The 13,869-nt window shown below is 37.1% G+C and overlaps 1 protein-coding gene and 1 non-coding gene across 2 annotated transcripts; one reads left to right on the plus strand and one right to left on the minus strand.

Annotated features, from left to right (window-relative positions):
* Positions 1-917: 917 nt before the first annotated feature.
* On the plus strand, positions 918-999 carry trnal-uag (transfer RNA leucine (anticodon UAG)). The gene has a single exon. It is a non-coding gene; the product is annotated as a tRNA-Leu (tRNA).
* Positions 1,000-2,452: 1,453 nt separating this feature from the next.
* mosmob (modulator of smoothened b) lies at positions 2,453-11,929 on the minus strand. Its single transcript, NM_001076661.1, is given in 3 exon segments — positions 2,453-3,037; positions 3,131-3,343; positions 11,280-11,929. Coding segments are annotated over 3 exon segments (504 nt in total). The 5' UTR covers positions 11,386-11,929; the 3' UTR covers positions 2,453-2,852.
* Positions 11,930-13,869: the final 1,940 nt, after the last annotated feature.

Raw genomic sequence — 13,869 nt, forward strand, 5'->3', positions numbered from 1 at the left:
AGCCCCACATGCCTCTGGACAACGACAAAGCTGCATTTTTAGCCCCCTAGTGGGCTGCCAAAGCCATACATTTATGTAGTTTTGTTTATTTCATTCAATGAAATGATTGGTATCTGAGTATATAAAAACACTAAACTAACATGGCTATTTAAAACGCACCAAACAGTTTTGCATAAAGCAAATAAGGTCAATTTGTTTTTCGAAGTGACCCGTTTGTCACAGTCAGTCACATGGCCTTTTATGGGGGAGCTCCTGTTGTTAATCCATCACACTCTACAATATCTACTATGGTAAGGATGTGGCTCATGAATATTAGTTAGGTTTTCTAGCTGCTATTTAAATATTCATAAGCCAAGCCTTTAAATCCTCCACATTCCAAATCATATAGGCTCACTCAGGTGGGCGAAGTAGGCAAGCGTCATTACTACGTCATTAATATTCATGAGAGGACCCATAGCCATAGTAGACTGGGATATTTGAGGGGCGGGGCGAGCGTCCTCGCGGATGTGGACTAACTGCACGTAGCCTCTATGTAAAGAACTGCACTGCCTATCCGACGTGGTGCGCAAACCGAGGATATGTCCGTGTTCTTGGTTTTCAATTTATTGCCAATGTCAGCTTCAACCAACGTGACGCTTAAGTTACAGTTTACGCTCGTTTTGTTCGTTGATACCATGCGTAAGGTTATCGAACTGGGTTTGTTTACTGTACGTCGTAAATAGTAGTTCACGTTAACGCTTCACTACTCAACATCTAAATAACACAGATTTAAAGAATTCAAAACCCGAATTTGTAGATTTACATAATTAAAACCTGAATTTGCAATATATAAAGTGCATACGTTAGCAAATTATTCGCGGCTGTGTGATTTTTTTAATTAGGCTTATATAGCCAATATTTCATTGCTTTAGTCTTGTGGTAGCGTGGCCGAGTGGTCTAAGGCGCTGGATTTAGGCTCCAGTCATTTCGATGGCGTGGGTTCGAATCCCACCGCTGCCAATAAATTATTGTTTTTTCTATAAAATAAAATCTTTCACGGAGCTGTAGTAACTCACACATTAATCCAATGCTGAACGCATATAAAGATGTAAACACTTAAGGACTATAAACTGCAGTGGACATCGTGGAATTTGTCATTTTTATTATTATCATATGTATCTATTTCCTGAAATGAGTCTCATTTAATTCTTATACAATTACTATATATGCAATGATGTATTCCAAAGGGCTTATCACACTACACCTAATGTAATGATAAAATAAAAAATAAATGTCACAACTTACTCTGTTTGTCACTCGTGGAGAGAATAATTAATCTGTGACTTCAGACAAATTGTTTGTCCCCCCTAGTAATATTTAATCTAAATCTTTTTTTTTCTTTTGTGGTAGAAAAATGGCCCTTTGTCAGATTGGGCAGAATATCTGTAACCACTACTCTAGACAATCAATCTGCTTTGAACAAAATGTGAAGAAGCTTCTTTTCAATATCCTGTTTCAGTAGGAAATATGCCACAATGCGCTAAAGTAGGTAGGAACATCCAGTTCATGGGAATAAAAGGGGTGTATTTCAAATGGCATACATTGACCTCAGAAAGACACTTAGGGGTGAAAACAATCAAGGCAGGCATATTTAAGTGTTCCAAACCACAGTGCCAAAATACCTTCAGAATGAAGGACTTTAAAGGATACAACTGATGGACACTTCAGACCCCTATTATCCTTTGAATTTGATTTGAGTCAAACACTGCATTCCACTTGGAAGGACTCCTCCCTGTTATGGCTTAATGCTTTGCAGTAAACAATCAAGTGATTCAGATGCTCACACACTTAAGGTGCATTCATAGCGTGTTGTAATTACATAGAAATTGTAAAGAGAATTTATGACACAAACACTCCTTTACCTTCCATTAATCATTAAAAGGACGCTCCACATTTTTGGAAACGGGCTCATTTTACAACTCCCCTAGAGTTAAACAGTTAAGCTTAATCATTTTCGAATGCATTCAGCGAATCTCCTGGTCTAGCGGGAACCCTTTTAGCTTATCTTAGCTTAGCATAAATCACTGAACCAGATTAGACAAGATGGTGCAAGTTTTATTCAGTTTAGTGGCATTGTTTAGGTTCTGTGCCTTCAATATGGTCAACTGATGACACGTTGTGAATAGGCTCTAAACCAGGGGTCACTAATCTCGGTCCTGGAGGGCCCGTGTACTTGCAGGGTTTAGGTCCAACTTGCCTTAACACACCTGCCTGGGTGTTTCAAGTATAACTAGTAAGACCTTGATTAGCTTGTTCAGCTGTGTCTGATTAGGGTTGGAGCTAAAATCTGCAGGACACCGGCACTCCAGGAAAAAGTTTGGTGATACCTGCTCTAAACACAGAACATGCTAGGTTAGCAAGTCCATATCATTGCCAATGACCAGTGGATATGATGTGACCAGGTTTTCTTTTCTTCATGCGACATTTAATGTACAGCCTAATTTAAAAAGGTAAAATTAATTTTTAAAAATCTAATCCAAGGAATATTTCATCTCCATATATTTATTTGGTTAACAGCCCTGTCCTAAACATGATGATGTACCAACAGCTGGTCATTATTGAGGAATAACTCCCTTGGATGACACAAGGGTAATTTATTTAGCATTAACAACTAGCTGACTGTTTGGTATCACTTATAAAGATCTTTTAATGACCACAATATCATTCTAACATATATCGAGACCCACAAAAACACCTTTTAGTGTCTCAAGTTGTCCCTTTTCTCTTTCACCGGTTTAAACACAATGACATTTAAATAAAAAAAATAATAATTCAAATATGCAGCATTTTTTAAATCTAAAAATGTAGATTTGTCAGCCAGGCAGGCACACTTTACCTGCAAAAAGAAGTCCAACTATTGTAAAAAATATTGATAAAACAAACAGTACATATGAGGACCCAACAACAGTATTATTGGGTAATTTGTAAGGTTGTCCTCCAACTTGATTGATATAAAACCCAACTGGAAATATGAGAGCGGCCATGCAGAAGAGGACCACTGCAAATAAATAAATAACAAACAAAACAACATCAGGTCGGTAAAACAATAAACAGATTTGGATTATTTGAGCATATCAGATGATCAACCTACTTCCCATGAAGGCAATCCAGCGGGCATACTTTGTTGCCTCTCGCCGCCAATGGGAGATCACAAGCAGGCCACATGTGATGGTGAGCGATACGATGCCCAAGATAATAAAGAACAGGGTTGTGACCCATTCTGGAGGAAGGCTTGGGGAGATACATATCCTGTTTCGACCATGGATGGTCTGGCATTGCTTGACTAGACCCACAGTCAGAGCCCCTAGATGCAAAACACATGAAAATAAAAACAAACAAACAAACAATTTGGTCTTTATATAGAACAACTTATAAGACTAGAAGACACTATCCATACAGCAGGGGTGTCTAAACTCAGTCCTGGAGGGCCGGTGTCCTGAAGAGTTTAGCTCCAACCCAAATCAAACACACCTGAATCAGCTAATCAAGGTCTTACTAGATACTACAAACTTCCTGGCAGGTATGTTAAAGCAAGTTGGAGCTAAACTCAGCAGGACACCAGCCCTCCAGGACCGAGTTTGGACACCTGTGCCATACAGGAATGTCCTGGGTGAGAAAATAATAACAGAAGTTTAATTTAAAGCCCACATGAAATCAAAACTACCCAGATTGATTTTGTTAGCTCACATTGGTAAACAACTAATCTGTGCATGTCATTAAAAAAGGTTTGCTCTTGTAATGTAAAGTTTAAATCTGATAATGCACTTCCTATTTCCCAGAGATGGGTTGCGTAAAAACGTGCTGAATAAGTTGGCGGTTCATTCCGCTTTGGCGACCCCGAATTAATAAAGGGACTAAGCCAAAAAGAAAATGAATGAATGAATAAATGAATGCACTTCCTATTTGTTTTCTGATAAATTGTCAGATCTATTTTACATCTGTTTTTATTTCATATTTAATTTTCCTAGAAATTGTGTCATAATACAATAAAAAAGGTCCCAGCTTCTAGTTCATGTAAACTTTAATGTCCTGTTCCCAAAAGCAGTGGTTCCCCAAAAATCTGAATGGTTGCACGACAATAAGGGAGAGTAATGTAATGTATTTTTTATTTAATGCCATGTCAGCAACCAAGGCTATTTTCATGGCTGAATTCTTTCAACAATAAATATACAATTAAAAAATCAACAAACAAAATAGAACATGAATTAAATAAGATTTTTTGTGTGAATACATGATAAAAAATTCTAAAATCTTTTCCGGTTTCACTTTGTTAAAAATGTCCTTAAAAGAGTTCATTTCATAAAAAAGTCTTCTGGAATCAGTAAAAGCAGGACGGTCCAGTAAAATGTGTTTTATAGTAAGGGGCGCTTTGCAGAACAAACACTGAGTAGGGTTTCACCTTGGAGCAAAAAACCATGTGTTATTCTCGTATGCCCAATACGACATCTGGTAAAAACTACTTGATCAAATTGAATCTTAAAATGTCTTACAATTCTGTGTGAAATTTCAGGGTGGATTTCATGTAATTTATTGTTACAATGAGGGGGAGAGAATTTCCAAAATTAATAGTTAACAGTTACATTTAAAAACCAACATGCAAATGAAACGCCATCATCAACTCAGATCTAATGATTTTTTCATCCACTGACTCCTGGGGTCACAACACAGCAATAGCATCAGTTGCAGCAGATAAATCTTATGGCACCACGTTAAAATTTTCCAAAAGTTTTCGCCACTCACATACATTAAATTCTAAATACAGGTCACGACTGAACATGTAGGACGTTCTGCGAGTGGGGGTCTCCAATATTAAACCAAGAATGGATTTAGTGTGCTCCAATATTGTTCTCATACAACTCATTGGGCTCTATTTGAACTATCTAGGCACAAAATCGAAATTAAAAGCAAGTAAGGGTTTTTGTGAATCCACTTTTGCTATTTTAAGGATGGCAAATATGGTTTGCGCCACGGAACATGGTCTAACAGGGTTGTGCTTATTCTCCTGATGAGTTATGTGTGTGTTTTGAGAATAATGTGCAATGTGTTCGCGTTTAAGGCGCACAACTAACATGCTCTGCGTTGGACTATTGCACAGTCTATTTTAGTTCCTCAAAATAGCAACGCGCCAACACACCTCCTTTAGACACTTGAACACCCATCAGTCCACAAAGCGGCGCAAATGGATTCACTATTTAAACAATGTGGCACAAAGAGAAAAATTAGGGTTGCGTTGGTCTGAAAATAGCAACACAGCACGCCAAACACGTCTTACACCTTATTGAGCCGGGTGTATGATAGGGCCCATTAGGTGAAGTTAATTTATTTATTCATTCATTTTCGGCTTAGTCCCTTTATCAATCTGGGGGTCGTCTTAGCGGAATGAACCGCCAACTTATCCAGCCTATGTTATACGCACTGGATGACCTTCCAGTTGCAACCCATCACTGGGAAACACCCATACAGACTCATTCACTATGGTCAATTTCAGCTTACTCAATTCACCTATAACACGTCTTCGGACTTGTCAAGGAAACCCACGCGATCACGGGGAGAACATGCAAACTCCACACTGAAATGTCAACTGACCCAGCCGAGGCTTGAACCAGTGATCTTCTTACTGTGAAGTGGCACCCAGGTGAAGTTAATGTTTAAATGAAAGTAATGTATAAATTACTATAAAAATGATATAGTTTTTAGTCTGTGGCATTTTTGTGCTGTCAACATGATTGTGTTTATATAGGTCAATTGGTATGTGTTTGTGTGTGTGCTGTTGCACAATGTTTGTATATTTATAACCACCTCAGAGGATAGCGGGGGTCACGGGTCAGTGGCATTGTTATTTTGGGGGTCATGGGCAGAGATGTTTGGGAACCGCTACCCTAAAATATTTACAAACTGTCATGGTGATACTGTATCAGTTACAGTCCTAAACCTGGCTCAGTTTAGAGCTTTAACCATAATGCTACATCATCACGAGTGTTGGGTGTGATTAATTACAATGCAACTACATACTCTAATTTAATTACCGTACTTATACACTAAAATGTTTTTTAAATAAATATTTTTTGGCTATTCCTTCTGAACTATTAAAATGTTTAAATAAAGCTAAAAGACATTGTTTGACTCAAATTTTAAAAGTTCAGACAGATAATCTGTATTGTCTATATGCATTAAGATTAAGATTTTAACAATTACAATGGACACCCAATTTTTTTTGGGTTCCTGAGCATTTTATCTGAGTGGACGATTGTCATCCAATCAAATGGTGGTAAGGCTCATCATGTTGTAATTTGAAAAAAAATACACTACACTGAGGAGCAGCGTGTAGACACAGACAAAAGCCACATTTACATTGTTTTTACAGATTATTTTTTATATGTTGGCCAATATTTCATAGATTGTTTGTAAAAAAATAATAATAATAAAGAAAGATTGCACGTACTTTTTAAAGTCTAAAATCTTTTGTAACGTCGCCAAGCTTTACATTTTTTCAAATGTCTGTCTATTAGGATGGACAATGGGTTCAAAATATGTTACTGAAATTTAATCTCCAGTAATGCTGATTGAACGTTTATAAAAAAAGACTATACTGATGTACTAATTCATTGTTGAAACAATTTCATATGCGAGTATACACAGGTCTTGAAGTTTTTGAACATAAAGCAGATTAGAGATGAGTTATCAGTTATTAGAGATGAGTTGCTAAAACTACTATAGAAATGTGTTGAAAAAATCTCTCCATTAAACAAAAAGTGGGGGAAAAAATAAACAGGGGGGCTAATAATTCTGACTTCAACTGTGTTGAATCTTTATTATTATTATTTGGTCTCATTATAGGAGCCTCAAGAACTGTGAAAACATACTTTTACATTTTTTAGAAATGTAATTTTTTTAAAAATTAGACATAATTCAGGTCTGTAGGGGTTAAGTCTCGAGTCAAATAACTAAATTCTTGAGTAACTAAATTACTATTTGGACATAGTAACTTTTGAAGTAAATTACTCAACACTGACCACCACTAAAGGTGAAACATAAAAAATTCAAGAACAATTTGAATGTGATGATTGAATAATTCCTTCCTGGATAAAAAGTGTCACATCATCAAATATTCAGAATTCCACACTAAATGGTGTTATTTATCTTAAGATGTGGAAAGTGAGAGTAAGTACTACAAGAATAAGTATTATACAACACACTTCCACAAATGTACAAACAATGGAACGAAATATACCTCAAATCATTGTGCCTTTGAATGTTTTGTGACCCTGGACATCAGAAAACCTTTAGCTTTTTCAAAAGTATTTTTGATCAAATAGAAATATGTATATAGCTAAATAGGATGACATTCTGAAAGCTTTTCCTTATCTCTAAATAATTTCAAATAATTGAAGGCTAATCAGTTTTTTATTCTGGGGGAAATTTACACAAACAGTATTCAAAAGCCTGATTTTTCATATTTGTTTTTCACATTTGCTTCTGTCTGTTCATTTACACAGTGGGAGTTATTCTAATGCTTTCTTTACTTGGTAAACCATAATGTCATATGCATCTAATGTCATCAGAATGTTTTCTTTATGAAGGTCTGCTGGGCTATAAACACTGCCAAAGCCGTGGGAAACTCCACTTAAAGACATTACACAGGATATCCTGTTTTTACCCTACACATCTTTAGAGTGAGGCGATAAAGAACTCAATAATACCCCTTGAATCAACATCGACCACCAGTCTTGTCAATGTAGTGCACACTTCTTAGGTAAATATTTAGTTTGAGGTTATTAAAGTTGTAAATAACACAGTTGCATTGGAAATTAGTGTTAATTCATCTATAGTTGAGTTTGTTTTTTTGAGTTTATGTCTATCTTTTTAATGTCTATGACTAGATAGATAGACATACAGAGAGTTTATCAAATAAAATGTATAGATAGGTAGACACAGATGGAATAATATGTTTCAATATAGACAGACGGTTTTATCAAAAAAATGTATAGACAAATAGATACAGTCTTATGCAAAAGTTTAACCAGCCCTGATCATTTTCATCATTGCAAGTCATAGCCTGCTGGCCTTTCAAATCAGGGATTTGATTTGGACATATTTTATACCCTAGAAAAAAAAGCATTAGAGTTCTGACATAACTTTTATTTAATCAACAAATGCTAAGCAATTTAAGTCTTAACAAAAATAGACAAATGCAAAGATTTGGCCACCCCAACAGAACAATGACATCAATCTTTTGTACAGCCACCTTCCTGCTGTAATAACAGCCTGTAGACACTTCTTATGGACAAGCATAGGTCCTTGAATTGTTACTGAAGGCATTTTGGGCCATTCTTCCTAGCAAAATTTATCCAGATCAGTCAGGTTTAATCGGTACCCAGCATGAATGGTCTTTTTTTTTAATCAATCCATAGATTTTCAATGATGTTTAAGTCTCAGGCCATTCTAGAACATTGTATCATGTCTGAGCATGAGTTCCTTGGTAGAGCTGGAACTGTGCTTTGGGTCATTGTCCTGCTGAAACATCCAACCCTGCCATAACTTTGGCCTCTTGACTGATTCTTGAGCATTGTTCTTCAGAATCTGCTGATACTGGGTGGAATCCATGTAACCATCAACTCTGACAAGGTTTCCACTTTCCAGTACCTGAGCTTGCCACAAATCCACACAGCAAGTTGGACCCTCCTCCATATTTTACAATAGGGAGCAGGTTTTTCTTCTGGAATGCTAAGTTCTTTTTTTATCATGCAAAGCATCTATGGTTGTGGCATTTGTCCACATTATTTTTTTCCAAAATGATCCAGGCTTGTCCAGATGAGCCTTTGTATACCTCAAACAACTCTTCCTTGGCAGAATGCAGAAAAGTTTCTTCAGCATCTCCCTTCAGTTGAGCTGTTTTTTTTTTTTTTGTAAAGAGTGCACTAAACTATTAATTGATATACAATTACATTTTTAGCAGCAAAATGTTCCTGGAGCTCTTTGGAGGTGGTCCGTGGTTTGTCTGTGACCCATCTAACCATTCTTCGCCTTTGTCTTTCAGATATTTGTCTTGGTCTAGCACATCTTTTTCTCACTCACAAGAACTGTTTCTGTGGCCTTCCATTTTCTTACTAAATTTCTGACTATGGAGATAGACTATAAACCTTTGTGATAGCTCTTTACATCCTTCTTCCAATTCATGTTGGTGATTTACCCTAGTTTTTAGGTCATTATAAAGTTTTTTAAGGTTCCCATGTTGCAATTTCTGGTTCACAACAAGGAGAATCACAACTAGCAATTAGCTATCTTAAATATCCTTTTCATGATTGGCTGCACCTGTGTTAGGATTGATTAGGTTCAGAGAGTCATGCCGCAGTCACAGTAGGGTTTGAGCTTGTGAAATTCTATAGTACGGTGCTGCGAAAAGGGACGGAATTAAACAAGATGATTTGACATTTAAAAAAGCAAGTGACTGCTCGTTTTAAATTTCTGTGCAGAGAGGTCATGTTTTGGTCTTTGATTGGTCTCACGCAATCATGTGATGCGATTTCACAGGTCAGAGTTCACCAAGCTTGAAATTTCCAACGCAGCGAAAAGCGAACTGCGAAACTTGTCGCAGGAGCTTGCGTTTCCAGTCTGATGCATTTGAGTGCATGTGAATTGAGGTCTATGGGGAGAAAGGTGTAGTGGCCGCAGCCTCACTCAAATCAGTTTGTGTTGTGATCAATCAGCAAGTGACTGCAATTTTTGAAATTCTCACAAATAATTTTACACATCTCAACACTGCTACACTATATGCATTTCTGTCTGAAAAACATGACATTATCTAGCTTTCACTAGAAACCGAATGGCATTTCACTGTGATCTTCTCTTATAAAGAAAGAGCACATAACTATGCTGCCACAGAGGGGTGCCCAAATTTTTGCATAAAACGATAGATAGATGGATGGTTGGATGGATGGATTCATGGATAGATAGATAGACAGACAGACAATAGATGGATGGATGGATAGATAGTTTAATTGATTGGTTGATTGATTGATTGGTAGATGGATGTATTTATGGATGGAAGGATGGCTTCTGGCACAGATAGATATATAGATAGACAGACAGACAGACAGATAGATAAGTGGATAGATGGACAGACAGAAAGACTGATTGTTTAATTGATAGATAGATAGTTTAATTGATTGATTGATTGATTGATTGATTGATTGATTGATTGTTTGATTGATTGATTGGTAGATGGATGTATTTATGGATGGATGGATGGATGGATGGCTTCTAGCACAGACAGATATATAGATAGACAGACAGACAGACAGACAGACAGACAGACAGACAGACAGACAGATAGATAGATAGATAGATAGATGGACGGACGGACGGATGGACAGACAGACAGACTGATTGTTTAATTGATTGGTTGTTAGATAGATAGATAGATAGATAGATAGATAGATAGATAGATAGATAGATAGATAGATAGATAGATAGATAGATAGATAGATAGATAGATAGATGCAAAGGTTTTCTTCACTCAATGAGTACTGTACTTTTTTGTTCTCTGCTGCATCTGTTGAACAAAACAGTAACAACTGGTGGTGAACATCTGTTCTGAGACGTTTTGTAGAACAGGATCCTCATATTAAATAGGAAAACAAAACGGGATGACCGAACAAAATGCTTCTCCTTAACAAAACGAACGTTTGCAGACCCTGCTGAAGCCCAAAATCGGTTAAAAGTCAGAATAAAATATTGGGGGATCTAATGTAAGACCATCTGCATCGACAGCAATCTATTAATATGATTCCCACATTTTCATAACAGGGCAATTTTCCAACTAATTAACTGCTGTGAAGCTCTCATCCCTCTGGAAGGCAATTCCCAACAGACTTCATTAATACAGCAACAAACACACTGAATAATCAACAACACATTTCCCTTAAAAGCATTCTCACTAATGCAAAACATCTAATGACTGGCTGTTTATGGCTAATGTCAGAAGCTTTTATATATTTTCATGTTTTACCCATGAATGGTTGTAGAGAACAGAAATGACCATGCTATCTTGACCTGAAAAGCTGTGAAAGTAAATTGTGCATTTATAGATGTATTTGAGTAAGATTGTTCGTATGGATTAAAAGGATGGATGTGTTGTAGACATGATTTTAGGCTCAATAGTTACAAAACACTTCACATGCAGATACACGTGTGCTTTACCTGTAGAGTGACATGGTAATTGATTGAACGAAGTTTCTTACCCTCTTGACCTCCTGTATTGATCCAGTCTGGATTTGCGATACTTGCAATAGCAAAAATATCAGCTGCAAGAAAGAGACATCCTGAAATAATGGTGAGTTTATCCATTTTCACACTTCAGTCAGTGAACTACATGAGTTGAGGTCTGTTATTATTAGATGTTTGGGACTGTGTAAGATTGATGTATCTTTCACTCCCTCTTTTAGAGGGAAACTCATGAAGAAACTCAGTTCATCACAGCAGTATCTAGAAGATAATATCTGAGGATTATGATGCAAACAGCAGGAGAATGACATTCAGCATAGAACATCATCCCATTATGAAGCGTCATCCCTCGCGTACTCCACTGACAACAGCCTGCATTTTAACATCGCTGTAGAAAATCCCAAGTATTACGAGGTTACATCCATGCTGGATCTTCCTTCTTGATTTGTGGATATCATTGAAAAGGGAAAGACTCCACAACGAAGTGTCTTTTCTCACGTCAGTGTCGCGTGCGCTGATAAACGTCGTGCTTCATCGACAAGTGCCGTTGTCCTTCTTGTGTTCACACTCTTCCGCGTTTTAGTTTAAACTAATTTCGCGTAAAATAGCGTCCGAGAAGCTTTCAAAACACAACCCTGCTCGCGAGATGTTTTCCCTTTGTAAGGAATAACGGAGGGGGCAGGAGAACATGACGCAACGTGTGACGTCACCCGCCAGATTTTGACAGTTTTCTGTGTACTCTCGTTGAAAATGTATGTGGACAAAAACAACTTTCAGAAGTTTCTAGGAGTACAAATATCTAGAATAATAAGTTATAATTTTTTTTTTGTAAATGCAGTGAGTGTTCAAATTGGACAACTCATGAACACTTAAGAAGTAATGCAGTGTTCATCGGCTAAAAATCGATGCTTCAGTTCCCAGCAATTCATCGCCATGCTAGTTAAACAGCACTTTAAACTTTTTCAAAATTGTGCTACTTATTTTAAATTTTAAACAGGTGATGCCTTTCAGCACATCTGGGGCCACATAATCACTTTAGTGAGTACACGAATCACAGGTTTGTAAACATTGAGGATGCGCGCGCAGCGAGGTTGCAGAAAAAAACAGGAGCGCTTTACAGTGAGGGAATGACATCCGATGCGGTACAGAGTTTGTCGTTGTATTAGAGAAGTTATATTGATTATATATTATATATTTATTATTAACACAATGCTTTCAGCGTATTATAACAGCTCGTCACCCAGTTTTAAGCATTCTGCAAAATTAACATTAAAGTGGACGGTGTTCATAAAGCCCGAAATATACAGCTTTCTTATTAAAACTTTAATGATTTTACAAGAGGAGTAAAGGCCTACAAGTCTTTTGATGCCAAATTGTTCTGTGTGGTCATGTGCAAGAATTAATGTTCCATGATTACCAGATTCAAAACTATGTAGTGCTAAAAAACCGAGGTTCTGCCTAGCCAAAGGCAAGAAAAGACCAAACTGTACAAGGCCTGGGTAATCATTAACAAGCAAAACTGACAGCATTCTGACAGCGAACAGTACCTGTACAGCAGGGTGTGTGAACTTACATTTTATTCCTAGCTTACAGTGTCTGCAATTTAATTAATCATATGTAACTGTTTTTGCTGAAATCATTACTGCAATTAAAAACAAGTAATGTGTATTATTCTGTATAGCGTGATCTTACCTGATATAAATTGAGAAATGCGGAGTCGAGCATTTTTATTAGGTCCTCACTCCATTCAGCTCTTATGATGGCTGTTAGCCAAAGACGTCTGCGGTTGGCATTAAATGCAGTGTGGTGTACAAAGACGTCTGCGGTTGGCATTAAAAGCAGTGTGGTGTACGGTAAAACTTAAGTTTTCTATTTATGGACTTTTGATTTTGGCATCCTACCACTTGTTTGCTATTGCAAACAGTCTTTTTTTGCAACCAGTTTGCACGGTTGAACCCGTCTGATGTCATGTGTGATGTAGGTTGGTAATTCCCCTATAGCCATCCATCATTGCCAAGGAATTTCTCTAGTTTCAATCAGATATAACAGGCCAATCTCCTGCTGCACAAAGCACCCCCAAACTACATTCAATTTTCTTTACACACACTGGGTTCAGCCTTTCCCCAGTTTATTTAATATTTACAACCAGACACAAAGTAAACTTGCTTTTTGTCAATAAAGTGAAATTTGGACCAGTTTTCTGACCATACAACATGCTCCTCCTCAACAAATGCTAGCCAGGCCTTTTAATTTTATCTGCTGATGAATGTTTGGTCACTGCAGCACCATCAGTCTAAATTCTTATAAATCTCAGGACATATTCTTACATGCTTCAGCGACAAACTTGTGCATTGTGGAATAGACTGCTAATTGACTTGGGTTACATTATATCTTGTCTGCAATTTATCATAGGTGGACAACCAGCCATTTTGCAAGGTGCTGGCCTGACCTAATTCATGACCTAATTGATCCCAAAGGGATTTATTTTGGTTAATGTCAATAAATTACCTGATCCATTAGATAAGCGGAGGCTAAACTCTTTATTGATTTAGTTTTATACTGTTCTGTGTTATAGGCTTGATATGTGAAGATGCTCTGATTTGTCAT

Source organism: Danio rerio, chromosome 12 (assembly GCF_049306965.1).
Source record: "Danio rerio strain Tuebingen ecotype United States chromosome 12, GRCz12tu, whole genome shotgun sequence".
NCBI lineage: Eukaryota > Metazoa > Chordata > Actinopteri > Cypriniformes > Danionidae > Danio > Danio rerio.